General features: G+C 50.5%; 2 protein-coding genes across 7 annotated transcripts in view; one reads left to right on the top strand and one right to left on the bottom strand.

Moving 5' to 3' along the window:
- PTCD1 (pentatricopeptide repeat domain 1) lies at positions 1-18,811 on the top strand. Of its 5 annotated transcripts, XR_003911676.1 has the most exons (11): positions 1-285; positions 2,571-3,054; positions 5,756-5,896; positions 8,501-8,719; positions 10,453-10,554; positions 12,640-13,344; positions 14,480-14,596; positions 15,282-15,464; positions 16,131-16,305; positions 17,986-18,126; positions 18,214-18,811. XR_003911676.1 is itself a non-coding variant. In XM_029946729.1 (10 exons), exons 2-10 carry the CDS (start codon positions 2,593-2,595, stop codon positions 18,009-18,011), a joined length of 2,130 nt encoding a protein of 709 aa, XP_029802589.1. In that variant the 5' UTR covers positions 1-285; positions 2,571-2,592; the 3' UTR covers positions 18,012-18,811. The 5 variants fall into 5 exon arrangements, 4 of the variants coding, with proteins under 4 accessions (XP_029802589.1, XP_029802590.1, XP_029802592.1 ...); XM_029946729.1 differs by having other exon boundaries at positions 17,986-18,811; XM_029946730.1 differs by having other exon boundaries at positions 1-175; positions 17,986-18,811.
- BUD31 (BUD31 homolog) overlaps positions 16,720-24,191 on the bottom strand; it is a 9,777-nt gene continuing 2,305 nt past the window's right edge. For both annotated transcript variants that reach the window (XM_029946739.1, XM_029946738.1), the window contains 3 exons: positions 19,141-19,263; positions 18,492-18,658; positions 16,720-16,966 (listed from right to left, as the gene is read on the bottom strand). In XM_029946739.1, the coding sequence (XP_029802599.1) occupies positions 16,916-16,966; positions 18,492-18,658; positions 19,141-19,263 (341 nt within the window). In that variant the 3' untranslated portion in view covers positions 16,720-16,915. The remainder of the gene's footprint in view (positions 16,967-18,491; positions 18,659-19,140; positions 19,264-24,191) is intronic.

The following is a 24,191-nucleotide window of genomic DNA, read 5'->3' on the forward strand; positions in this document are numbered from 1 at the left end:
TTCGCGTGGCGGACTGCGCCTGCGCGAAGCCGGTGGAGACGCGTGCCTTCGGGAAGGTGGCGGGGAAGGAGGGCCTGGAGCGCTGCCCTGTGAAGCGAGCACTCGCGTGCGGGCGACGCGGCGGGGTGACGAGGGGCTGGAAGTCCGGGCTGCGTTCACGGGCCAGACGTTTCGAGTGAGAGCCCATTTGACCTTTCCTGGAATCCGGTATCTGGGCCAGGACAGGACTGAGGGCAGCGAGTGTCAGTCAGCGGCCAGGGACGTGAGACGACCGAGGCTGCAAAGGTCGGCGTGGAGGGGTCGGGCTGGCCAGAGGGCCCCTGGGAGTGTCTGCCGATATGCGGGTCTCCCAGAGAGGCCAGCGGCAGCGCGTCTCTGAATCAGGGGTTATTAGCTTGGGCAGGTTAATGAACTCGGGTGGGAAGAAAATCACACCTTTAATTTTCTCTGTGAGATGAGCATTTCCTTTCATGACGGACGGAGTAGCGTTAGAAATGCCCTAAACTGATTTAGTGCCCCTAAAGTGATTTACAGTGGGGATGAGTGTAAATGATGTTTGGAGGTACAGTATCTGCGACTACTTACAAGGTATCATTTACACCGATCACTGCTTTGAAAGGATGACAGGATCTTGCTGTTTAGCGCATTGCAAAAGCAGCATATAAACTAGTGTAGCATTAGTTTGTTTTCAAAACGTTTTGGTACCTATTTTGATATCATTGGGTTTTTTTCCCCTAGCAGTGCCATGTGTTTCGTTTAATGCTGGTAAGCACTTTATTTAATGTGGCTATTAAAAATTTTAAAATTACAGGGGCACCTGGATGGCTCAGTCGGTTGAGCGTCCGACTTCAGCTCAGGTCATGATTTCAGTCTGTGGATTCGAGCCTGCGTCAAGCTCTGTGCTGACAACTCAGAGCCTGGAGCCTGCTTCAGATTCTGTGTCTCCCTTTCCCTCTGTCCCTTCCCGCTCACTCTCTGTCTCTCTATTTCAAAATAAAATAAAGATACTAAAAAAAATTTTTTTTAAAGAAAACTTAAAGTTACACATGTGCTCATGTTCTATTTCTGTTAGAGGTGCAGGCCTCACCCAGTGCAGAAAAGGCCCTTTGTACTAATGTCACTAGGGTGGTGGTCAAGAGAAGCTGTCTAATATCTTACTCGGACCTGGGTTGGAAGTCAGCCCAGTTCCACAGCTGGCCAGTCTTAACCTTCATATTCCGCTGTACTGCTGGAGGACCCCAAGCCAGTCACTCCCCTTCCTGAGCCTCAGTTACTAATTTGTTCAATTGGCAATCACTTCCGAAGTCTTACCAACAGTGACCTTCTAATATAACCAGACCCTAAAATATTTTCAGGCTGGCTATTCTGATATTTAAGAAAAATTATTATTTAAGAGTTTCAAGTATGCAGACCAGGATGTCTAGCCAAGTGCTATCCAATAGAAATACAATATGAGCACATACATGATTTAAAATTTTCAAGTAGTCACGTTATCATAAAGTTAAAAAATTGTGAAACTCATGTTAAATTTTCTTTAGCCCAGTAGGTCTAAAATTATCATTTCAAAATTATCATGTCAAAAGATTATCGTTTTATTTTACCTTCTTTTTTTGTACACAGTCTTTGAAATCTGGTATGTAATTTGTACTTGAAGCATGTCTTCATTCAGCGTAGACACATTTTAAGGGTTCAGTAGCCACGTATTGGACAGCACACCTCTAGTCCATTTATCCACGAATTTTGCAGGAAAGACATGTTTGAGTCAACTTCTCTGTGTAGAGGCCCAGAATGCTGACAAGTTTTTCCTAGGAATACATTATAATAGCTACAATTTTTAAAATTTCTATTAATTGAAATATGCTAAAAACATCTCATTTAATCTTTATCCTTGTGGTGAGGTCGGTAGGATTATTCTTTTTTTTTTTTTTTAATTTTTAATGTTTATTTATTTATAGTAGAGAGATAGTGCATGAGTGGTGGAGGGCAGAGAGAGAGAGAGAGAATGAATCAGAAGCAGGCTCCAGGCTCTGAGCTGTCAGCACAGAGCCCGACGTGGGTCTCGGGCTCGACATAGGGCTCTAACTTGTGAACCACGAGATCATGACCTGAGCTGAAGTTGGACGCTCAACCGACTGAGCCACCCAGGCGCCCCGAATTATCCTCATGTTGCAGCTGAAGATATCTAGGCACAGGGAGGTCAAGTAATGGGCCTAGGCCCGCAGGACTCAAACTCAGCTGTAGCTTCAGTGCCAGATCTCTTAGATCATGGCTTAATAATATCAATAGCTTATGTCTGTCAAGTGCTTACTGTGCCAGCACCGTGCTGCCCCCCATGTATCCGAGGCCTCATTTGGTCATTGCCACAGTGCTGTAGTTAACCCCAGTTTACAGGGAAGGAGACCGAGAACAGAGCAGTGAGTGCCCTGGGACTCCTGGTGGTTTGGCAAAACTGAAATCTGAACCTGGGCTTTCTAATCTCAGGGCTGTGCTTGTAATCGCTTCTCTGTCTTCTTTCTGCCTTTTGTGACTACAAAACCAATTAGACTTCATTCTTTTTCTGACCTTGCCAGGCCGTGGAGGGGAAAGCCAGAGATGGATCTTGTGAGATTTGCCCGGCTCTTCTCCCGCCCCCGCCCTGTGGGACTATATGCCCTTCAGTACCTTGACCTCAGAGTCAAGTGGGCAGGAGGCAGGGAGGGGCCTAAATGGCTGAGGGCTTCGGGGCTGACACAAGCCTTCAGCAGCTCCCCTTCTCAGCTGCCCCTTGGCCAGGGGGACCAGAAGAAGAGGAACAGCATCAGCTCTGACCTGAGCCAGCCCGGCCCCACAGCCACTCAGGAGGAAGAGGAAGAGAGCTTTGGGACCCTCTCCAACAAATACTCCTCGAGGAGAATGTTCCGAAAATCGACAGCCCAGTTGTATAACCTACGGCTGAGGGAACAGAGTGTTGAAGAAGATGAGGAGAGGTACCTGGAGCCAAAGCCATGGCAGGGCCGGAAAAACACCCCTTACTGGTACTTCTTTAGGTGCAAACACCTCATCAAAGAAGGAAAGGTGAGGGAACCTTTGGATTCTGCTGCTCCTGGGTCTACTTCCTCAGTAGTTCAGTATTCTTTTTTTTTTTTTTTTTTAACATTTATTTATTTTTGAGAGACACAGAGAGACAGCATGAGCAGGGGAAGGTCAGAGAGAGAGGGACACACAGAATTGGAAGCAGGCTCCAGGCTCTGAGCTAGCTGTCAGCACAGAGCCCAATGCGGGGCTCGAACCCACGAACTGTGAGATCATGACCTGAGCCGAAGTCGGACGCTTAACCGACTGAGCCACCCAGGCGCCCCAATAGTTCAGTATTCTTGAGGGGCCACCTTACCTTCCCCATCTCTAAATATTTGGATGCTGAGGACTCTTCTCTGTCCTCACTCACCCTGGGTGCTGCACCAGGGTCCCCCTCCTTGTTGCAGTTCTCATGTTCGCACCCCCAGCCCAGCCTTCCCAGCCTGCGTATCCAGCTACCTCACCATCTCCCTTACACTCACCACATTCGCCCTAAGGTTTTGTTCCCAGCCTTGTTTTCCCTGCACTGTCTTCATCTCACTAAATGGCCATCCCGCTCAGGCCAGATGCCTTCAGGCCATCCCTGTCTCTTCTCTTTCTCTCACTAGCTCAAGCTTCAAGATGTTGCCAGTCCTAACACCTCCTACCTACCCTCACCTATCATCTCCCCCTCAGCTATCACAGCCCTTGTCACTGGGCTTCTTGCCACCTTGCCACTGGTGCCATCTCTTTTTCCCATGTCTGCGTGCAGCAGAGCCACCCTGTTGAAGCAGAAAGCAGGTTATGTTATTTTTCTTTCCAGGATTCTCAATGTGTTCAAGGACACTGATGTTCATTTCCTTAGGTATAGATAAAGATTCTGCATTTATGTTTTAAAAATTTCTTAGAGGTCTGTGTTGAAGATTTTGGGAGTGAAATGATGGAATGTCTGGAATTTGCTTTAAAAAAATTGAGTTTGGAAGGGGGAGTTTAGGGGATAGGTGAAACAAGATTGGCCAAATGTTAATCGTCATTGTCGTTCTATCATTCTCTACTTTTGTGTGTATTTGAACTTTTCTTTCTTTCTTTTTCCTTTTAACGTTTATTTATTTATCTTGAGAGAGAGAGTGCGAGCAAAGGAGGGGCAGAGAGAGAAAGGGAGAAGGAGTATCCCAAGCAGGCTCCATACTGTCAGTGCAGAGTCCAACACGGGGTTCGATCTCATGAACTGCGAGATCACAACCTGAGCTGAAATCAAGAGTCAGTCACTTAACTGACTGAACCTCCCAGGCACCTCTGTTTGAACTTTTCCATAATGAAAAGTTGAGAAACAAAGAGAAGTCAAAGCCCTCACAATAGCTTATGAAGCCTGAAAGATCTGCCTTCCATCCCCCTTACCTTTCCATTCATCTCCCCCTCCCTCACTGTGCTACAGCCATCCTGACCTCGTCTCTGCTTCTCCATCTCCCAGGGAGACTCCTCAGGGTCTTCGCCCTGGCTGTGTTCTCAGATAGCCATGTGGTTCCTTCCATCACCTTCAGATTGCTGTTCTGTCACCTTCTGGTTGAGGCCCTGCTTGGCTGTCATGTCTAAAACTGAATCTCCCAGCGGCGCCTGAGTGGCTTAGTCGGTTAAGCAGCCCCCTTTGGCTCAGGTCATGATCTTGTGGTTCATGAATTCAAGCCCCATGTCAGGCTCTGTGCTGACAGCTCAGAGCCTGGAGCCTGCTTCAGATTCTGTGTCTCCATCTCTCTCTCTGTCCCTCCCTTGCTCATGCTCTGTCTCTCTGTCTCACAAAAATATATAAACATTAAAAAAATGTTTTAACTGAATCTCCCATACCCTTCTTTTTGTACTTCTTGCTTTATTTTTGTTTTAAAACCTATCACCATTTGACATAGTGTATATTTTTCTTAGTTATCTCATTTGGTGTCTGTCTTTCCATACTAGATGTGTTCCATGCGGGACCTTCCTCTTGTTCATAGCTATATCCCCAGCGAATCGACCTTGTCTGGTGCATAGTAGGATTCAGTAATTACTGGCTGAACCAATGGACAAAGAAAATAATTAAGTTGTAAAGGAGTGAATTGAGGATTTAAAGGGGATGGTACAGGCGTAGGGATGGGGTAGAGACGATTGTGGGCCGAGGGGATTTGCAGCCAGAGGACGCTCGTCATTCAGGACTGCTGTCTTGTGCCGTCTCAGAAGGCTGTTCCTGTGACTGTGCAGCACAGTGGCCCTGAGCGTGCCTACCAAACTGGCCAGAACCCGGTCTTCAATCCAGCTTAGATCCAGGGGGCTGGCACTACAGGTTGGGTCACCAAGGAAGCAAGGACAGTGCAGATCTCAGGATCTGCAGAATTAACATTTTCTGAGGGTTTACTGAGGATGAGGCCCTGGCTCCACTCTAGGCCCACAGAGAGGCAAAGACATGGCCTTGCCTTCAAGGAGTTTAACGCCTGGCTGCAGGGAAGGCAGCCATGGAAAGGGGGCCAAGAGCTTTTTAGGTGGTGGGAGTTTAGGGGGCTTTTCTTCCTGGCCACCATGAAGCTTCCTTGTTGCAGAGCACGGGGACCAAGAGGCTGTTGGCAGTGGCCCAGGGCGGGTGTGTGGCTCTGGGGCATACGTGGGAGGGTCCCTCAGTCTCAGTCTCCTTCCCTTTGCTGAGGGTCTCTGAGGCCGATCTGAGCCCTCTCCCGTGTCCCCCCACCCCCGCCTCCAGCTGGCTGAAGCCCTGGACCTGTTTGAGAGGCAGATGCTGAAGGACGAACAACTCCAGCCCCTCGAGTGCAACTACACGGTGCTGATCGGCGGCTGTGGGCGAGCCGGATACCTGAAGAAGGCCTTCAGGCTCTACAATGATGTGAGTGAGGGGTTGGGGCACAGGGCCAGAGGGGCAAGGCTCCAGAGAGCCCGTGCTTTAGCGTCAAAAAGAGCTGGGTGCACATCATGAGATGTCACCTGCTGGTGCGTTACCCTGGGCAGACCATTTAACCTTCCCAGCCTCCACTTCATCATCTTTAAATTGGAGGTGGTCTTGGAAGATTACATGAATTTGTAAGTCCTCCGACCACAGCAGGCCCCACTTGACCTCTTCCTTTTTGGCTGCTACCCACCCTCAGTTTGTTTTTCCTCCTTACTCCCCACACTGTATGCACATACACACCTTTCTTCCAAAAAAGAAGCTTTTATTCCTCTTGGAAGATGATTTTACTGTACGTTCATCCACTTCTTGTGTTGAATTTATCACTCACATAACCAGGAAGCTATTTCTTTTGTGAGTCAGGAAAGAGCTTTGCCAAAGAGGATAATAGACTCTAGTATAAGTGCCCTACCCTCTCTTGGAGCCAGAAGCTGGGAGCATCCTTTCTCCCCACAGAAGAAGAGAGCCCTAGGCTGGTCATTTGGGATGCTCCTGCTGTAGGTCTGATCATCCCTGGCTGGAAGCAAGGCGGAAGAGTTGTGGTTACAGATGATAAAGTAATGTGTCCTCTGAAAATCTAATTAAATATCATGGTTAGAAAGACAAGAGGCTTCCCGGAGCAGCTAGCCAGCAAAGGCCTTCAAGTGAGAGTGAGGGGCAGGTGGGGCCAGGGGGTGTTCGTTGTGGTTCTTGGGGAACAGTCCAGTGGCAGGCACATCCTTACATGTGGAGGACCCTTAAGGAACTTAGCACATGTTGCCTTGGAGAAATCAGTTCACGCTTTTTAACCTTATGTTATTCTCTATCAATTTGCTGTGTTTTTTTCCCATAACTTTTATTTTGGAATAAGTTTAGATTTATAAAAAAGCTGCAAAGACATTAAAAAGCGTTCCCAAGTACCTCTCACCTCATCCCCATATTAACATCTTACATATTAACGGTGCATTTATCAAAACTAAGAAACCACCACTGGCACATTATTGTTAACCGAACTCTAGACTTTATTTGGATTGCACTACTTTTTCCACTGATACCCTCTTTCTATTCCTGTATCCAATCTGGGTTCTCATACTGGCTTCTCCATTTTGTGATTTTTTTTTTTTTGAGGTTTTTTTTTTTTTTTTTCTATGACATTGACAGATTTAGGGAGTGCTGGTCAACGATTTTATAGAGTGTCTCTCAACTTGTACTTTCTTGTGATGAGACTGGGGTTCTGGGCTTGGGGAAAGAATATCACAGAGGTGAAGTGCCCTTTTCATGTCACGGGATCCTATCACAAATGACGTAGTATTTTCTTGGTCACTTGGTGAAGGTAGTGTTTGCCAGGTCTCTCCACCCCCCACCCACACTGGTCTTCCTTTTCCATTTTTTTGTGGGTATCCTTTGTAGCCCGTATTGCTGTCGGTGGTTACTCATTTGTCTGTTTAGATTCTTCCTGTCTAGAGCATAAGCTCAATGAACACAGGCTGCGCCTGTCCTGGTAACCACTGGTGGCCAGTGCCTGGCTTGTAGTAAGTCCTTGTGCACGTCTGTCATCTATGGAGTCCACAAACAGAGCATATGTCATCCATCCTCAAAGTCAAGATCACCATCCTCATTTTTCAGAGGAGGAAACGGAGGCCCAGGGAGATGAAGTGCTATGTCCAGGGTTACCCTGCTTGAGAGCACTGGAGCTGGGATTTGAGCCCCAAACAGCCTGACTCTAAGAGGAAGGCTCAGAGACGGAGGCTGTCTTCGCTGAGAGCTTCTACCTCAAAGTCTGAGTATAGTCAAAAATGAGATTGTTATGAGAGGAACAAATAAATAAGATCAGACATCAAAAAAAAAAAAAAAGAAGGCGGCTCTGTACACTCCTCTGCAAGCAGCTTGTCACCTGCCTTCAGTCAGATGGCCCTTGTCTCAGAAATAGCACTTGGCTTGACCAGGAGCTTCTCAAACTCCAGCTTGCTCAGTCACCTGGAGGGCTTGATAAGCAGAGTGTCAGCCTCACCTCTAAGTGTGTCACTCTGCAGGGTGGGGGGGTCCTGAGATGTGCTGCTAGTCTGGGGGCCACTCTCCTACCTGGCCCTTGTAACAGCCTTTCAAGGTGATGGTATCACCTCCATTTTTCCACAGAGGAGCTAGCTTGCCCGTGACCGCTCAGTTAGGAAACACTGGAGCAGGGGTTATGATTATCCCCTCCTACCTTTCCCCAGACCAGATCCACCGCATGGATATTAACAGTCAGGGTGACCTGGGCAGCCAGCAGATGGGAGCCTCTGGAGGATCCTGCTAAAAGCATCTTAGTGGGCTGACGACCATGGGGAGGGTGACTTTAGTGCATCTGGAGGGCAGGGTCAGCTTTCAGAGGCCCTCTGGCCAAGTCAGGGTTTTGGAGAAGTACACCCTGACATGTTTGCTTAGCCCCACCTAAGCACAGACCCCTGCTAGGGGACCTGTTTAACAGGGGAGCAGAGTCCTCTCTAGCTTTCTCTGACGGCAGCCTGTCACCTGTCTGTCCAGCTGACCGCAGAGCCACCTCCAAGTTTTTTTCCATCAATGCAGATGAAAAAACGGGACCTGGAGCCCTCAGATGCCACGTATACGGCTCTGTTCAACGTCTGCGCTGAGTCCCCCTGGAAGGACTCTGCTCTGCAGAGCGCCCTGAAGCTCCGGCAGCAGCTCCACGCCAGAAACTTCCAGCTCAACTTGAAAACATACCATGCACTGCTGAAGATGGCTGCCGTGTGCGCAGACCTCAGGATGTGCCTCGACGTGTTCAAGGTGAGGGCACCCCTTCCTTCCTTCTTCCCCGTTTGGGGCCAGTCCCACGTGGCAGGTGTGAGGCTGTGGTTGTCTCTGTTTCTTGTGGAAGGGTCAGGGGTGCCTTCATGACTCAGAGGCCTTGTGGGACAGGTAAAAGAGGCCCCGCCCCTGTGCAGGCAGGCTGCGTCTCCCTGTGTGGACTTGGTGGTGCCGCAGAGGAGGGCAAGTCAGTGCCCAGCAGGGCAGTCCTCCTGCCTAAAGAGAGCAGTGGGAAGAAAAATCCTGGTTTCTGGGAGGCGCGGTGTCCGGCAGGTCAGTGTGCTGGGTTTGAGGGAGGCGGGGGAGTGGGCACATGGGAGTGCCGAGCAGGGCCCAAATGCCTCAGAGCCTTGGCCTGCAGCCTCTGTATTCCCCAGCTGCAGAGATTTTATTCCCAGTTCCAGAGAAGGAGACAGTGAGGGGGTTAAAGCAGGGAGGACCGCGAGCAGGGTGGTGGTTCTGCACTCTCACGTGAAGGGAGACAGTCCTGAGTTAACACCCAGACAAAGGCTCACGGGAAGCAGGGAAGGTCTAGGTGCCCACGACCAAACCTCAGGAGAACCTGGGCATGCCCTTGGCAGCCTTGTCTTCCCTCAGGCCCAGCCGGCTTTCTGCTTTTGCATTCCGTCTCTTTCCATGGCTGACCTTTTCCTCACTACACTAGTGAGGTCCTGCCTGTGCACCACAGGAGCCAGGACCTGACGGACTATCCAGGCATGACATGCTGCAGGACAGCCTTTGACCAGCCCCTGGGCTGGCTGCCTTGAGTCAGCCTGCCTTGTGGGAGAGGCGGGATCATGTGGTCTCAACCCTGGAGACCTCCCTCTGAGTGACAAATCCCTTTAAAGGGTTCTGTATGAGAGTCCGGTAACTGAAGCTTCCAGAAGAGGGAGGTGTGGCTGACAGACCTCCGACCTGTCCAGAAACGGCATTGGTATTTAATGCAGTTCACTCTGGCTGGTTGGGGAGAGGGTCCAGTTCAGAGAGGGCAGCGATTGCCCAGGAAGAGGGAGCACGGACTAGAAGCTCACTGAGATGGAAGGGTTGGTGACAGAGGGAGAGACGGGAGAGCGGGAGATGGGAAGTGGGAACACCATGCTCACAAGAAGGACAGAGGAAGACCAGCTTGAGGAGGAGACTCTGAGCTGCTGAGTGGTGGAAGAACATGTCAAGAAGGCTGGCGAATCCTGACAGGCCCGGGAGAGGCCAGTGGTAACCAGCATCACGAGCATGTGCCATGTGCAGGCCCCACACCTTTTGGTGGGGTTGTTCCAGAGATCCTCTAAGGCATGTCCTGCCTGTAACCCCACTCTACAGATGAGGAAGCTGAGGCCAGGGAGCTCAATGCCTTGCCCACACTCACAGCTGGCCCGTGCCAAAGCTGGTACTTAAAGCCAGTTCTGTGCAATTCCAGTGCCCCAAGCACAGAGGCTAAAAGTGGCTGCTGGGATGGTCTTTACAGAGGGGCCGCACAAAAGTGATCATCCGCCAGGAAGAGCAGCCTGGAAGGAGAGCAAGACGGAGTGCAGGCGGCAGCTGGACGGCTTTGCTCAGGAGCTGGTTCTGAGCCACCTTAGAGCCAGAGTCAGGTCCCATCTCTTCAGGATGCACAGCCCCGGGTGCCCTAGGAGCATCTGCCCTGAGTCACCCCGTCAGGTCTGGGACAGGGCTCTGCCACAGGTTCTCAGTGTGACCTCCATTCCCTCCCACAGGAAATCGTCCAGAAAGGGCATGCAGTCACCGAGAGGACCTTCAGCTTCCTGCTCATGGGCTGCCTCCAGGACAAGAAGACGGGTTTCCGATATGCCCTGCAGGTGTGTCCTTCCCAGCTCTGCCTTCCTACCTGCCCGCTGTGCACCTGTGTCAGGTGCAGGTGATGATGTGTGCATTTCAGCAGCTGCGACGGCCCTGTGCTGGGTGTTTTTATATTTGTGATGTTTTGGTCTTCACAAAGCACATGGCTCTCCACTGTTTTACAGATGGCAGGGAGAGGAGGCCCTCAGATGCGGCATGGCTGATGCCCAAGTGAGGGCATGGCCAGCCCTCCCCTACTCTGCTGAGTGGCCTTCTGTGCAGCTAGCTCAGATCGGTTATGCTCACGGTCTCTGAATGCCCATAGCACACTTACCCAGAGTGCTTGTTCCGCCCACTTCCCTCAGCCCCCCACTCAGTGTCTCTGCAGGTGGGATGCAGGGGTCGGCTTTTAATTCTGAGAGATTCTTATGGACATCAAAGTTGAGACACACTGCTCTGATTGCACCTCAGGTCCCCCGTGAGACACTCCCCCCAAATCAAGTGGGGTGGTGGCATTAGGAATGGTACTGCGGCTGTGTCCTCCAACTTAAGGTGGGGCCCACAGACCGGCAGCGTTAGCCTCACCTGGGAGCTTGTCAGAAAAGCAGGGTCTCAGCCCTTCCTGGGCTTAGATCAGCATTTCAACAAGATCCACATGGAGTGTGAGCCCCAGTGACCTGGGACAGCCCTGGACCAAATGCTTGCCTTCCCTCTGTGGACTCCTGGAAGCAGTAGCTTTATGTGAAAATCAGCCAAGATCTCATTCCTCCCTTTCCTTGTTCTCAATGCATTCTAGTTCGAAATAGTTTGTAATGTCAATAGCTGGTTTGTGTTTTGCACCTATTAAACTGCTCAAGCTAGGCACCAATAGCCCTGTTTTACAGACAAAGAAACTGAGGCTCACAGAGGTTAAGTAACTTGGTTAAGGTCCCACAGTTCTTTAATGTTGTTTTTTTTTTAAATTTATTTTTGATACAGAGAGAGACAGAGTATAGAGGGGGAGGGGCAGAGAGAGAAGGAGACACAGAACTGGAAGCAGGCTCCAGGCTCTGAGCTAGCTGTCAGCACAGAGCCCGACGTGGGGCTCGAACCCACGAACGTGAGATCATGACCTGAGCCGAAGTCAGAGGCTTAACTGACTGAGCCACCCAGGCGCCACCAAGGTCCCACAGTTCTTAAGCAGGGCTGGGATTTGAACCAATGTCCATCTGACTCCTAGAGCCCAAATCCCTGCTAAAGTTTAGTTCTGTCAGCATTCCCCGTGGGGGTACCTGCTGAGACCCTTGCCCTCCTTTAGACTGTGTCCGATGGGCTGCGGACCTCTTGCAAGCTGCACCCACCTGGGCCTGACCAGCCCCTGCTTTGTTTGCACACTTACCCCTCATGAGCTCTCATCCCACTGAAGGTAGCCTCCCTTTGAGCCCTCAGACAAAGGCAGTGAGACCAGTGAGCCCTGTGTGGCATCTCTTGGCATCTTAGAAATGGCATGGTCTTGGTGTTAGAGTGACCCAGACGTGATCAGGGCAGTTCTTCGTAGAGAACACATTGAGTGTGCAAGGCACTGTACTGTGGGATAAAAATGATCTCAAGAGGAAACAAGGCTACCGGCTTGTGAGGCCCTCTTCCCGGCTGGGTCCCCTTCCTCTGTGCCTGCTCTCCAGAAAGTGTGAGGAGGCTGCACGGGGCAGGGCACACAGTGAGACCCAGGAACTGCAGTTAAATCCAGTTCTTAAGTCATTCTAGACTCTTCCAGAACCTAGTCTCTCTGATCGGCCCTCCTCAGAGGAGTACAGAGAAGGAAGGCAGAGACCCAGGGCAAAGTTTGTTCCTAGTAGAGGGGCCTTGGGAGAGATCAGAGAGATGAAATTGTGAGAACAGTTTTGGCGTGAGCTAGAGGGAAGACGGGTAGCGCCCCTGTGAATTCTTCCAGAGAGTCCTCAGATCCTCAGGATTCTCAGCTGTCTAGAACCTGGCATTGGCTTAGATACACTCCAGCTCCTTCCTGTGCCCTTTGCATTTGCCGGTAGTTGTTGACTTCCTGTGCCGGCTCTGCTGAAGGCTCTTTTGAGCAGGAGCACAGAGCCAAGCTTGTCTCTCCCCGGTAGGTGTGGAGGCAGATGCTGAGTCTAGGGCTCCAGCCGAGCCAGCATAGCTACAACCTGCTCCTGGGGGTAGCTCGAGACTGCGGCCTGGGGGACCCGGAGGTGGCATCGGCACTGCTCCTGAGGCCCAGAGAGGAGACAGTCATGCTGCAGCCCCTGGCCGGTGGGTTTCGGGCAAGGAGGAGAGCCCGGGCCCCGGTGGGCAATGGCATGGTCAGACTGGATGTGGAGGCCCTGGAGAAGCAGCTGTTTCTGGAACCTTCTCAGGTGCTTGAGGGCCCTCCAGAGCCTCAGGAAGCCAGAGGCCCCAACAAGGCCCAGCCCAAGGTGGAAACCAAGACAGAACCTGACCACATGATGGCCCTCACTTCTTTGGCCCGAGAGCCTTCTCCCCAGGAGCTGGAGACGAACCTCCTGACCTTGGGAGCAGTCTCCCCAGCTGTGGTCTCCTTTGGGACCGTGACCACACCAGCTGACAGGCTGGCCTTGATGGGGGGCCTGGAGGGCTTCCTCGGCAAGATGGCAGAGCACGGGCTCCGGCCCAACATCAAAACCCTCACGCTGCTTGCTGAGGTGGTGGAGCCCGGGAGTCCTGCGGAGTCCTCACTGCTGAATGTCCTGGACATGCACCAGGTGGAGGCTGATGTGACGTTCTTCAACACGCTGATGAGGAAGAAGAGTAAGCTTGGAGATCTGGAGGGGGCCAAGGTGAGGGGCTCGGAGGCAGGCACCAGGTTCAAGGCTGGGCTCCTTCCTTCCCCTTCCCTCCTCTGTTTGACTGCAGGACCTGGCTTGCCTGCAGGGGCTGTCATCCATTCCTGCAGTATGTGGGCAGATGGCCTGGAGCCTCTGTTCTGGGCCTGGGTCTGGGCAAAGTTGACAATCAGATGGTGAACCAGCCAGCCGCTCTCCCCATCCCTGTTGAGGAGCTCACAGGTTGGGGGAGGCAGACATCAAACATCCTCACAATGCAGAGGGGCACGTGGGACAGCCTAAGAGGCTGGTTGCTCCTGAGTGTCCCTACCCTTCAGCTACTTGCCCTGACACACACACACACACACACACACACACACACACTCTCTCTCTCTCTCTCTCTCTCTCTCTCTCTCTCTCTCTCTCTCTCTCTCTCTCTCTCTCTCTTTCTCTGCTTCAGCCCTCTGTGTTAAATGCCATTATATGAGCTTCCCATCCATTCCTCTCTTCATGGTCGCACTGCAAGGCTGTGCTGGTACAAGGCTTCCCCCATTTCACAAACGGGGACATGGCAGCCCTTGTGGGATTTTGTCCATGGGTCTGTGTCATGCCTATGACAGATCACTGACTGGGGCTCTTGTGGGCATCGAAGGTAAAAGAGACACAGATTTGGCCTTCAGGCCCACAGTGCAGAGCACATCTTCCTCTAGACCAGCTAAATACAACAGAGCCCCCCTGAGCCAGGCAGGCTGCAAGGGCATCTTCTTCTGCAGCCCCTGGTGTGGGCAGCCTCAGCTGTGATTTCCCAAATGCTGTTGGCACTGTCTCCCACCTTAGACATTGAAGGCTGAAGGCCAGGATGGATGACCGACAGTGGAGCAGAGACACAGGACTGTGAAGGGATTCACGTTCCCATTCATGTTCAAGGAGAAGGCGGGTGTCCTTGCAGAGCACCTGAACTCTGGGGAGCTGGGTGCTTGTGAGCTGAACTGAGACCAGCAGCCAGGGTGGCCACAGAGGGGGCTGCAAGGCCCCCGAGCATTGCTGTGCCCCTGAGCCTACAGCACCCAACCATGGGCTTCAACTAGGGAAGGTTCTCATCGGACCTGGTGGGTTACAGCTTACAGTATTGCCATGTCTGTCCCCATAGGCGCTGCTGCCACTCCTGGCAAAGAGGGGGATCTTCCCCAACCTGCACACATTCTGCAACCTGGCCATCGGGTGCCACAGGCCGAGGGATGGCCTGCAGCTGCTTGCAGACATGAAGGTGAGTGGGTCTGGGCCTGGGCAGGACCCATGGTGCTGAGAATTCAGGATGGGTGCTACTCAGGAAGAAATCTGGGCCCTCCTGAACCCCCCCAGCTCTCTGCACCTGGAGATCATAAACTGTGCACGGGAGGTGGGGGGTGGGGACGCTCTAGCTCAAGCGTAGAATGGTCATCAGCCAACGTGAGAGAAAGTGGACCCTGGCGAGTTGCTGCAGGAGCCGGCATTGAAAGCAGGGGTGTGATAGTCTTAAAGGTGGTTGCAGTGGACGAGATTGAGGGGGCTTGTGGGGAGAGACTGGCCCCGACTCTGGAGGGATGGAGGGTATGACCAGAGCTGGGATCTATCAGAATTCTGGGAGCAGGGTTTGTGGTAAATCCACAGCCAGGAGCCGAGGAGGTGGTCTCCTGCATGTGGTTTACTGCCGGAGTCCACTGATCTCTGAGCAAATTCTTCAGGGCTGAGACTGTAGGGTCCTCAGTTCGGTGAGCTGGTCCTGCCCTGTGGGGCACACCCTTTCCTCTTGGAGCAGGGAGTTGCCGCAGGGTTCTGCCCTCGCCCTGGTTGCTGGTCTGCCGAGCAGGCCTGAATGGCAGGGTAAGCCCCCAAAGCTTGACATGCACAGTGGGCTGCTTTGTCCCTACGGTGGCCATCTCCTTGTTGATCGTATGTCTGTAATGTTTCAGAAATCCCAGATGACTCCCAACACCCACATCTACAGCACCCTCATCAACGCCGCCCTCAAGAGGCTAGACTACACCTATCTCATTGACATCCTGAAGGACATGAGGCAGAACAGAGTCCCGGTGAATGAGGTGGTCATCCGCCAACTGGAGTTTGCAGCCCAGTACCCACCCAGCTTTGATCGGGTGTGTGCCAAGTTCCAGCTCGCCTGTCCTCTCTTTAACCTCCACTCCCCACCGCTTCTCCCCTCATTCCTGGGGCCGGCCTTCCAGCGGTGGAATTCCATTGCTTTAAATTGTCAGTGGCTTCCCCTAAGAGAAATCCCAAATTCTTCAAACCACAGCCAGTGTGTCCCTGTCCCTGTGACTCATTTCTTCATGTGATAACAGTCTTCAACTGTTATCACAGCATTCTTTGTCCTTTTTTTCTACTTATTCCTCTACCAGCTTTCCTTAGGGATCTGCCAATTTCATGCTGTTTGCTCCTTTGCTTCCCACCTCTGCAGAGACCCTGCAGCAGCACCGAGAATGGAGGGAGGCACTCACGCTGTGGAGGCAGAGCTAGCAACACCCAGGGCTCCTAGCTTGGGGGGCTGGGGTGACGTCCCTGGTGTGGCAGCTCGTATTTCGAAGGACTGTTAGCAGAGGGAGTCTGGCCTACCCTACTGCAGCTTAGTTTCTCTATAGTAAGCTGCTCAGGTACTGAACAGCTCTTTTGCCCTCTCCCTTTAACCACCTAGGAGCAAGAACAGCTTCCCTGAGGCCTGAGCCAGCTGTCAAGGTTTGGGATTAGCTACAGGTAGCAGGCAGTGACTAATGGCTCCTCTGAACCCCATGCTTTTCCATTTATAGTACAAAGAGAAAAACACCTACTTGGAGAAGATTGATGGCTTCCGAGCTTATTATAAGCAGTGGCTCAAAGTGATGCCAGCAGAGGAGACCCCCCACCCATGGCAGAAGTTCCGGACCAAGCCCAAGGGGGACCAAGATGCCATCGCTGAGGCTGACACGGACAGAGACCTTGGAGGCAGGTGAAGGGAGGCCCCAGGGACCTCTGGCAGAGCTGGAACAGAGTGCATGGTGTTTACAGGGCTCTGTGGGAGCCCTGGGATGCTTTCTGTAGCTGACCCACGAATGTGCTCCTGTGGCCTCCAGTGCGAGGGCCCAGAGGAAGAGCTGTGGCATTCTGCAGGCATTAGTTTGAGGGCACACTGGGACCAGCCTGACGAGTCCGTGGCAGGTCCAAGAGCAGTTTGGCCCACCATGGCACACCATCTCAGGTCATCCTTCACCAGAGTGAACTGGTTCACAGTCATACAGCACCTATGAGATGGAGTTAGGATTGAGTTCCTAAGGGTGAAGGGTCCCCCAGGCCTGGTGCTCACCCACTGGCGAGCCATCTACACATGGCTGGCTCTCTGAAAGAACAAATGCAGGGCCCAAAAGGTTTAAAAGGTTTATTTCTACAAATCACAGCTAATAAACATCAAAGCCTTAACATGTAGAGACCATGCTCCCACTTGGGCCTGGAGCATCACTCTGCAAAAAAAAGCCGCTCCCAGGAGAGGGCGTGCTGGACAGGCAGAAACCTGCGAAGTCCATGGTTCAGGGTGAAGAGAGGTCAGGGCCCGACGGCCTCAGCCAGAGCAGCCCCGGCAGCCACAGTGCGTGCACTCGATGATCCGGCCCTGCAACAGAGGAAAGCTGAGACACTGCACTTCTGCCATGTGTCACCCCTCCCTGCACAAGCAGCAAACCTCCCGCCAAGAAGCGTGGTGGGACATTCACGGTCTGTGGGACACTCCTCAGAAAGCCCTCCGTGACAGATGCAAACAGCTGCTGCACACGCTGAAGCTACATTTCTGTGCACTTAATTTGTGCAAATTCTATGTGACATGCTTGCCCCCCCCAAAGCCCACCTACTGAACAATTCTTGTTATTCTGTGAAATGAGCATGACATACCCTTCAATGAGCTAGCAGTTGAGTTGGTCTGTGGACTACTCAGGGGGTTCAGTGCCAGGGGCCTCCGGGCTGGGGAACTAGTGGGGGCACCGAGGATGAGGATGTATGCCTGAATCTGTATGGCAGAAGAGTCCTGTCCCCTGGGCCAGGTGGGCCCCAATGTCTGGCTGGGAGCCTGCCCAACAGACAGAAGGCCCTAGAGCAGTGGTTTGTGTTGATTTTCCTTTTTCCTCTTTTTTGGAGGAGCAAGACCCTTACCTAAGCAAACAAGATCAGAAGGTGAAACCCACCTCAAGCTAAAGCAGACTCTATCCTGGCCACAGGGCCCGCTGGGGCAGCACCCCTGACCCAATGCCACCACAGAATCCTGGGGCTCTCGGGGGGGGGGCTTCTGCCATTTCACCACCTCTCCCTGTCCCTACCAGAAAATCCACACCTGGATTCTTCCCTCAGGGAGGCAGCCCTCATTCGATGCCCACCGCTCTTTGACCTTCCAGGTGATTCAGGGAGACAGAGCTACCCGCTGAGCTAAAGCCCTTGGCCTGGAGTCAAAGCTCTATAAAGTGTAACTAGTCTGCAGCATAGAGGGACCGTGACGAGGCACCTGCATGACAGGTGGCCACCTGGGAGGCAGGCAGTCCAGCCTGACCACCTGGCTGGGCCAACGAAGAGCAGCCAAGGGTGCTGCACTCAAATCCACTAAGGCTAACATTAATCACAGTAACTGTCTGCTTCCGTCTCTAGCTCCAGTTCAGAGGCTGGCGCTGTGAGCTCAGCTACTGCACACCCAGCATCATTCCAGAGCTCCCCAGTCCACTTTGAGAACAAAGTTCCAACAGAAGAAATACAGAGTAATTCTGAGGAAAAAGAGGCCTGGAAAAAAGGGTACCTGAAGTGTGAGCACCAGGGGGGAAGGACAGGAATGCCTGCTTCCTGGCCCATGCTTCCCTGACTCAGCCTCCCCACCCCCAGGTCATACAAGAGGAAAGACTTCGGAACTTGCCCAAGGGTGGAGTTCAGACTGACCCCCAGACCTAAGACGCCACTGCTGCCAAACTGCCAGGTGTGGGTTCCCTGAGAGGGATTTCCTCCCTGGGGAACAGCCAGCAGGTCATTCAGCCACCAGGACTACATTCCAGCCCAACAAAACAGTGTAAAATCCCCTGGCTTCGCCCAGGGCAGACTTCTGAACTGGAAAGGGAACCTCAAACTCGATCATCAGACGTTACAGGGGTGGAGACCTTACTTACCACTTCCAGCTTGCTTTTGGGGACCCGGCAAATGCAGTTCGTCCCAAAATTGGTGTCCCGTGTCTGAATGCACCGCAGGCAGCATAAATTCTCATACCCCTGCTTTTTCCATTTTGCGATCAGGTTTTTATCTGCATAGCCTTCTTTAATACAGTATTCATATAGTTCTGTCCAGAAAATGGGGAAAGGACATCAGTCCACAGTATAACAAAGCTGCCCCAACCCATCACCACTCTTCCTTAAAGACTATTTAGGGGCACCTGGGTGGCTCAGTCAGTTAAGCATCTGGCTTCAGCTCAGGTCATGAACTCTCGGTTCGTGGGTTCGAGCCCTGCATCGGGCTCTGTGCTGAGAGCTAGCTCAGAGCCTGGAGCCTGCTTCGGATTCTGTGTCTCCCTTTCTCTCTGACCCTCCCTGCTCACGCGCGCGCTCTCTCTCTCTCTCTCTCTCTCTCTCTCTCTCTCAAAAATAAATTTAAAAAACATTAAAAAATAGAAATTAAATTAGAAAATAATAAAGACTATTTAGCTAACATCGGCCCCTCCCTTTTTTAATGATAAAAATGACATGTACTGAGGATGTAAGAATAAGAACCATTAAATCTGAAAGCTACTCAAGTTGTTCATGCCAAGAGAATTTAGCCAATTACCTCTGCTTATGGCTTTTCGCTTATAAAAGAGATCAAAAATATAGCGGGTTTTCTGGTGGTGGATCCTGAAGATGGGCCACAGAGATTCCACTTTCCTTTTTCCCTCATGAGGTTCTGTTTCAGCTGGGGAGAAAAAGGGGTGTATTTGTTTTGTTGTGGCAGGCAGCGTTCAATCACAGGACACTGTTTTGTTTTTTAAATAACTAGGGATAAAGAACAAATCTTACTCATACCCTCTAGGTTTACTATCATGAAAAAGACAGTAACAGGTGTTGAGGATGTGGGAAAACTGGATCACAGGGTGCTGATGGAAATGTAACACGGTGCAGCCTAGCCTCTCTGGAAAAGTCTGGCACTTGCCCTGGGAGTGAAACAGTTACCATGTGCCCTAGAGGTTTCTTCTGCTGGGTATATACCCAAGAGAACTGAAAACACATGCACACAATACTCCTCTATGAATGTTCAGGCAGCATTACTCACAACAGCCAAAAAGTGGAAACAACCCAGCCTCCACCAGCTGATGAACGGATACACAAAATGTAGCCCACCCACAGGACAGAATATTATCCAGCAGTAAGAAGAAATCTAGTATGGCCTTGCTACAATATGGATGAAACCTAAAACATGAAGCCAAGTGAAAAAACTCGTCCCCAAAGCCCACCTACTGGATGACTGTCTGCAGAGACAGAAAATAGGTGAGTGGTTGCCTCAGGAGAGTTAGAGAGACTGTGACGGGGGTGGGGGTGGGATCACTACGAAAGGGTGTGGGGTTTCTTTTGGAGGCAGTGGTTGCTTGACTCGGAATGTACTGAACACCCTTAACTGAACACTTCAAAAGGGCAAATTTTACAGCGTATGTCTTCTGTCTCAATAGAGCTATTATTTTTTTAAAAGATAAAAAATGAGCCACGTGATTTAAACATGATTAAAGTGCCAATTCTTTCTCTTAGCAGTTGCAAGTTGATCTTTACCACGTTGACTCAGTTTTTAGAGAATGGAGAAAGGGGGGGAGTGGTCAAGAAAAATGTACCTCAGACATTCTATGACTTAGGATGTAGAATTCAGCTCCATGAACAGGATTCTGTGATCCAAGCAGAAGGCAGGGGTTGAGGCCTAAGCAGTGTGCACCGTGTGCCTGCTACAAGTGAGGCCCTGATCTAGTGCTGGAGACGCGGCAGTGGGGCAGACCGAGCAAGTCTGGGGCCCCGTTCTGAAGAGGGGTGCAGGCCAGCACCTGGCGGTGAGTGGTAGAGGCCAGAGAGAACACAGAAGGGGATGGCAAGTGGAGGGGACTGCCACTTTATACAGCTGATCAAAGAAGGCACAAGAGGGACATCTGATCAGAGACCTTAAGAAACAAGGGGTGGGTTGGAGACTGGGCGAAACTGGTGAAGGGGGTCACAGGTACAAGCTTCCAATTAGAAGCCTGGTCCTGCAGATGTAAGGCACAGCATGGGGCCTATAAAATATAATATTGTACGGTATGTTTGTAAGGCCTGGATGTTAAATTATAGAGCTAATCATTTCATATACATGTGTCAAATCATACACACCATACACACATCAATGTTTTATGTCAATTAGATCTCATTTTAAAAGGGGGGGAGCAGTGGGGCACCTGGGTGGCTCAGTTGGTTAAGCGGCCAACTTTTTTTTTTAATGTTTTATTTATTTTTGATACAGAGAGAGACAGAGCATGAGAGGGGGAGGGTCAGAGAGAGAGGGAGACACAGAATCCGAAGCAGGCTCCAGGCTCTGAGCTAGCTGTCAGTACAGAGCCTGACATGGGGCTGGAACCCATGAACTGCGAGATCATGACCTGAGCCGAAGTAGGACACTTAACTGACTGAGCCACGCAGGCACCCCAAGATTTTAATTTTGCTCTGATGGGGAGGTGAACCACTGGAGGGTCCTAGCAGACGGTCATCTGACTTAGAACTTAAAGCCCTCACCCTGGCTGCTCTGTGAAGAAGACAGTAGGGAGAGAAGTAGGAAGCTACTGAAGTAATCCAGGTGAGAATAGGCTGGACCACGTGGTGGGATTTAAAAGGAATCAAAATTTAGACTCATGAATCTTCTAACATTGCACTTGGAGAATTTAAAAATATACACAAAAACAGCCTATTGGACTCCCAAGTACCTATCACACAGCTTCAAACATTTCTAACATTGAGCTACTTTTATTTTATCTGGTTCTCCCCACTTGTGGGAGTGGGAGATTGGAATACTTTAAAGTGATCTCAAACCATCAAGTGTCACATTCATAAACATATATGTATCTCTAACATGTTAAAGACTTATTAGCATCCACACTCAGTTCAGTTTTCACTCATTGCCTCAAAAACACCTGCTGACAATGTGTGTGTCTGCATTAAGGTCCAAACAACATCCAGATGTGGTGCTTTGTTGATGTGCCTCTTCTTCTATATCCGTAACAACCTTCCCTCTCCATCCTGTTACCCTTCTTAGGAATCTGATGTCTTGAATGCTTGGACAGGAAGAAAGAATGAGAGGAGTCCAGGACGGCTCCATGGTTTGTGGCCTCAGGACCGAAGTAGCTCTGGGGTGGGTGAATGGTTCAGTTCTGGACATGTTTAAGTTTGAGATGTCCAAATGGGGCCACTCCATAGGCAGCTGGTATAGAGTCTAGTTTTGAGTCACGGCTGGAGAAGACGTGGTCACTCGGATAAAGTGTGGAAAGCCGCGTACCTGGACAAGCCACTGAGGGAAGGGGCACGAGCTCCCCTCCCTGTGCTTGGGTCATTTTACAGTCTTCTGATCACAGCAGCCCTCCCACTTTTAAAGTCCTGTTTGGACCTGTTTTCCCCAAACCACGTGCACATTCCTGGATGTTGACACAAAGTGGAAGGCAGTTTCTGGTGGCTGATGTGGGGTCCTGCCCCTAGGAGGGTATGAGGGCAAGAAGAAAGGCCAGGGGTAGGGGCATCATGGCACAAACTAGGTTTAGCTTTCTGCCACTTTGCTAATGCCTAAAACTTCAACTGCCCATTAACTTCAAAACCTCGACAACAATTCTTTTAAAATGTTATTCTTTAAAAATCTAGCTACGTTCATTATGCAAGCGTTTATGCTTGACTTTCATATAGTTTAAAGTCCATATAAAAGCGATTATTTACAAGTTCTGGTTACAGTCCACAAACATAGTGCCTTTATTTCTGAGTTACCCACAAAACTCCCCTGCCACACATAGTTTCCCCCATCTCTGCCCCTCAGTTGCTAGAATCAGACTCTTTGGGGACTTACAGGGCCATAGCAGCTGTACAATAACTGGAGTATGACCTAATAAAGAGCTAGGCAGGCGTGGCAACTAGCAAACACTGGGGACAAACTACAAGAGAAAACGGGAACTTTCCTTCTGCCTCAGAAAGTGGGAGTGGTCCTATAAGTGGCCCTCAGATCAGGACAGGCCTGGTAATGCCACTGGCTTTGGGCTCCCCTGTGCAAAAAGCCACACAGGGCCCTTTATGTCTAGGAGTGTGGCCGCAGGCACCACAGGCAAAAGTTGTGCTGGAGGCTACGACCGAGAAACCGGCAGCTCAGCCAGCCTGAAGGCAGGTTGTGTTTGGCTCCTTTCACAAATACTGTGCGTTTTTTGTTGTTGCTTTTTAATTTTAGAAAGCGTGAGCACGGGAGAGGGGCAAAAGGAGAGGGAGAGGGAGAAGGAGAGAAGGAGAGAAGGAGAGAGAGGGAGAAGGAGAGAAGGAGAGAAGGAGAGAGAGGGAGAAGGAGAGAGAAGGGGAGAGGGAGAGGGAAGGGGGGAGAAACAAGCAGGCTCCATACAGCACGGAACCTGACACGGGGCTCAGTCCCACAACTCTGGGATCATGACCTGAGCTGGATTCAAGAGTTGGATTCTTGTTTTTTTGAGTTTGGATTTTAAATGAGAAGAGTTCACATAGGGCACCTGGGTGGTTCAGTCCATCAAGCGTCTGGTCTGACTCTTGGTCTCGGATCAGGTCATGTTCTCAAGGTTAGTGCGATGGAGCCCTGCATCAGGCTCTGTGCTGTCATGCAGAGCCTGCTTGGAATTCTCCCCTGCTCATTCTCATTCTCTCTCAAAATAAATTTGTACGAAAAAGAATAAAAAAAGAGAACAGTTCACATAAAACAGCTGGATTTCTGGCTTCTCTTGGGGAAAATTTTTTTTTCCAGAAAATTTGGCCAAACTGAGCCTGGATCCCACATGGTAAAATGGGCTTTGGGTGAATAGCGGCTCCTGCCCCTGTCCAGTCTGCCCCGTCCTCAGAGTTTCCTGTTGTTCCCAACACTGAAGCCAAGGCTGGCGACATCCACCATCTACTGTTTTCTTCATAATGGAAGGAAGACCAACATGAAACAGGTCTTAAGCCTGTGAGTTTATCCGAAAATGTGAAAGTAAAGAAATGCTGAAGACCTATAGATTAAATAATTTTCAAGGACTCACAAAATCTTTTTATTATAGCACTCTTCAGGTTCCTTTATTTTTAATAGAGATCGGTTTGGGGAAAAATCTCTCAGCCAAAAACGACCTTGATTGCTGGAAGTTCTAGGTATTTAATAGAGGTTACCTGATACAATGAGTTTTGGGAAAAAGAGGCAGAGTGACTTAACAATGATTTGATAATTATTGCTGGAAGTATGACCTCATAATAATAAGGGCTAGGTAGTTACCAAAATGCTTTAAAGAAAGGACCACTTTAAAAAGCAATTCAGTAAGCGGTTACACTGTGATCATATAAGGCTCATGGCTTCAGATTTTCTAAAATCATACATGATTCACAAAGTTCAGGATCCTCATTTTTTGGGAACGTACATTGTAAAAAACTAGTGTATAATGCAGAAACAAAGTGACGATGAAAACTGTCAGAGACCCAATATTTTTATTAAGAAAAATAATAAAACTGTTTCAGAAAATGTAAAAAGGAAAAAGGACAGGATTTTCCAAGTAAACATATTTTCTAAAATTCTAAATATGTATCTCACCAAAATAGTAACTAATTATAGGTCCACTGTTTGATCTTTATTTTCTAAAGCTTTCATATCTAATTGGT

The sequence above is a fragment of the Suricata suricatta genome, chromosome 8 (genome assembly GCF_006229205.1).
Source record: "Suricata suricatta isolate VVHF042 chromosome 8, meerkat_22Aug2017_6uvM2_HiC, whole genome shotgun sequence".
NCBI classification, from domain to species: Eukaryota; Metazoa; Chordata; class Mammalia; order Carnivora; family Herpestidae; genus Suricata; species Suricata suricatta.